The sequence below is a fragment of the Mesitornis unicolor genome, unplaced genomic scaffold, assembly GCF_000695765.1.
Source record: "Mesitornis unicolor isolate BGI_N332 unplaced genomic scaffold, ASM69576v1 Scaffold27104, whole genome shotgun sequence".
NCBI lineage: Eukaryota > Metazoa > Chordata > Aves > Mesitornithiformes > Mesitornithidae > Mesitornis > Mesitornis unicolor.
Window position 1 is genome coordinate 4,195 of NW_010180334.1, and position 2,835 is coordinate 7,029.

Genomic DNA, 2,835 nt, shown 5'->3' on the forward strand with positions numbered 1-2,835 from the left:
GCTGGCCATCATGACTGTGGTGCCTCCATCCCCAGTGTGGGCTTGCTCCCTGTCTTCCCTCACTGGCAGAGGGGCCCTGCAGCCTTGCACCATGGATGGAAAAGCGGCTGTGGGTAAAGTCATGAGAAGAAGGCTGAGACCAAAAGCACGCAGGCACATACATGCATGCAGTGCAGGGAGTCAGAGCTCCAGCCTAGCCACTGGGACCAGCGGTGTGAGTGCACCCCCCTGCACCATCACTGCTGGCTGAGAGCTGCAGCCCTGTCACACCGTCCTGCACCTTGCAAGTGCCAGGATCAGAGGCAGCAGGGAGGGGCATGAGAGCTGGGAGGGAGGAAAGAGTCTTGTAGAGGGGATCTTGCTTCTGAGGCAAGCCTGGATATCTGAGGTGAGAGCAGCAGAATGGCAATGAACAGCCAGGTGTGGGTTTGGTTTCCCAGCCTCAGAGGGGAGCTCTGACAAACCCCAGCAGTATCCCTCAACAACACCAAGGCACCCATATGTATCATGCTGTATGTGGTCTGAATTCATGTTTGCTATTCCCATTTGGTTGCTCATGTACAATGAAAAATGTGTTTTTCCCCTGGTGAGGAACCTCAGATTTTGCTGTTTAGTATGGTACACTTACCTAGCACACAGCAGTCAATGTCCACCACTCCAGTCCCACATCTTCCCTCAGCAGAGGAACAGCATGAGTGAAGCCAGGAGAAAAGCCGGTTACCACACCTGGGACAGCAGAGTGCTGCTGACCACCCAGTCAGCCTGTGGTGGCCTGTTTTCTCACCAGTGTGGAACAGGCAAGATCTCTGTGAAGGTTTCCCTGCAGGCTTGAGCCGCATGGGAGAGAAGGCAGTGCCAAAAAGCCGGTGTGTGAGCCTGGCAGACTCACGCTCCTAATTCCCCAGGCTGGTTTTCTGTGTGCCATGTGAGGTGGTGGCCTCCACATAACAGTTTGGGGGATCACAAAGTTGTGTTTGCAGTGACCTGGGGTACCAGGGAACTACAGAAGCATCACAGGGGTCTTCAACACCTACAAATGATGGTGCCTCTATGAAGCCAGCTCATGTAGATGTCTGCTCCAACACCTCTTCCATTTTCCTTTCCAGATCCATGGCCCTAATGATGGACTCTCTGAGCACCCCTTTTCCTGCCAGCCAGCTCACAGAGCACAGACTCAACAACTCCTGCTGTCAGATCCAAGATGAGTTCCTCTCTGTGACGCTCCCCGTGATGTACTCTCTCATCTTCATCATCGGGCTGCTCAGCAACGTCCTGGCACTCTGGGTGTTCTGGTGTGGTGTGCAGCGCACAACCTCCATTACCGTGTACATGAGGAACCTGGCGCTCTCTGATCTGCTGCTCTCCCTCTGCCTGCCCTTCCGCATTGCCTTTCACAGCAAGCATGAGCCTCTGATCTTCTGCAACATCGTGGGGGCCTTCTTCTACCTCAACATGTATGTCAGTATCACATTTCTCAGTCTCATCAGCCTCGACCGCTACCTGAAGATCATCCGGCCTCTGCAGAAATTTAGGATTCACACCGTGTCCTGTAGCACCATGGTCTCTGGGGTGGTTTGGTTGGTGCATGCAGTGTTCATGCTGCCTTTCTTTTTTGAGACAAAAGGAAAAGGGCCCTGTAAACATAAATGCTTCCACTTCAGAAGCAAAAGCACTACAGCAGCAGCTTTTAACATGGTTGCAGTAGCCACTTTCTTCATCCTGCTGCTGCTTTTCCTCTACTTCTACAGCAAGATATTTGCCAAACTCAGCAGAGTCTCCTCTGTGAAAGCTCAGCAGCTGAAGAAGAAAACTAGCACAAGAGCCATTGCCAAGACCTTCGTAGTCCTGGTCATCTTCATTGTATGCTTCACCCCCTACCACATTGTCCGCATTCCTTACATCCTTGCACAGGTTGGGGCCATTTCTAGTCTGCCTTGGAAGCAGGGTCTCCACCTCGCTAATGAGCTTGTGCTCTGCATCTCAGCCCTCAACAGCTGCCTTGACCCAGTCATCTTCTTCTTCCTGTCCAGCAGCTTCCGAAGGGCTGTGCTCTGCACCATCCAGGGTCAGCTGAAGAGAGCTCTCCTGAGGAACCAGGGTGGGCTGAGCCACAGCAGGTCTGTGACGGAGATATAGGCTTTCCAGGGGGCCCAAGGTCTCAAGTATGGGACCTTCTCATCAAGGATCTGCTCTAACCTCTGGTATTTACCAGACAAGACTTGCTGGAAAGATGGAGAAAGAAACTTGAATCAGTTCATGTTTCTTCCACTGACATCACCAGGGCTAGTGCTTCCTTGGAGGGGTAAATGAAGAGGAAAGGATACCCGGGACCTTCCTTTTTCCTACACCAGCTCTGCTGACACAGATGAAGAATTTATTACCCAGGAAGGATGAAGGCTGGAAGTATCAAAGGAGAAACAGCCTTAGCCTAGGCTTTCCACCCAGCCTGGGGAAAGGCAAGTATGGAACCCAGGACTGAGGCAGGCTCCTTCAATGGAAGGAATAGCAATGGGAATCTGCTGTGAATGTTTTCCAAATGCCACACTGTCTCCAAACCGGGGAAAGAAGGAAAAGGGACAAGCAAATGATGAGTATAGAAGGATTGGGAACAGGGAGACACACATCAGAGCATCGCTTGGAGACTTGGTGAATATTTTGCTCCATGATGGAACCCAGAAATGTGCAGGTAGGACTTGGAGGACAGGCATGCCAGGAAACACTGGGAACCAGTAACCCCAAACCAGGACAATAATAACTTTTCCACACTTCTTGTTATCACAGTCTTTGTAACTCCAGGTCAGCCTACTTTTCTGTGCATTCAGACGGCTCTGGGCT

General features: G+C 51.7%; 1 protein-coding gene across 1 annotated transcript; it reads left to right on the forward strand.

Annotated features, from left to right (window-relative positions):
- The first annotated feature begins 1,110 nt into the window (after nt 1-1,110).
- On the forward strand, nt 1,111-2,136 carry LOC104539514 (probable G-protein coupled receptor 34). The gene has a single exon (XM_010183064.1). The coding sequence runs from the start codon at nt 1,111-1,113 to the stop codon at nt 2,134-2,136; it is 1,026 nt and encodes a 341-aa protein (XP_010181366.1).
- Nucleotides 2,137-2,835: the final 699 nt, after the last annotated feature.

Coding starts and splice junctions, on each gene's coding strand:
- LOC104539514 (XM_010183064.1), top strand. CDS start 1,111: ATGGCCCTAATGATGGACTCTCTGAGCACCCCTTTTCCTGCCAGCCAG.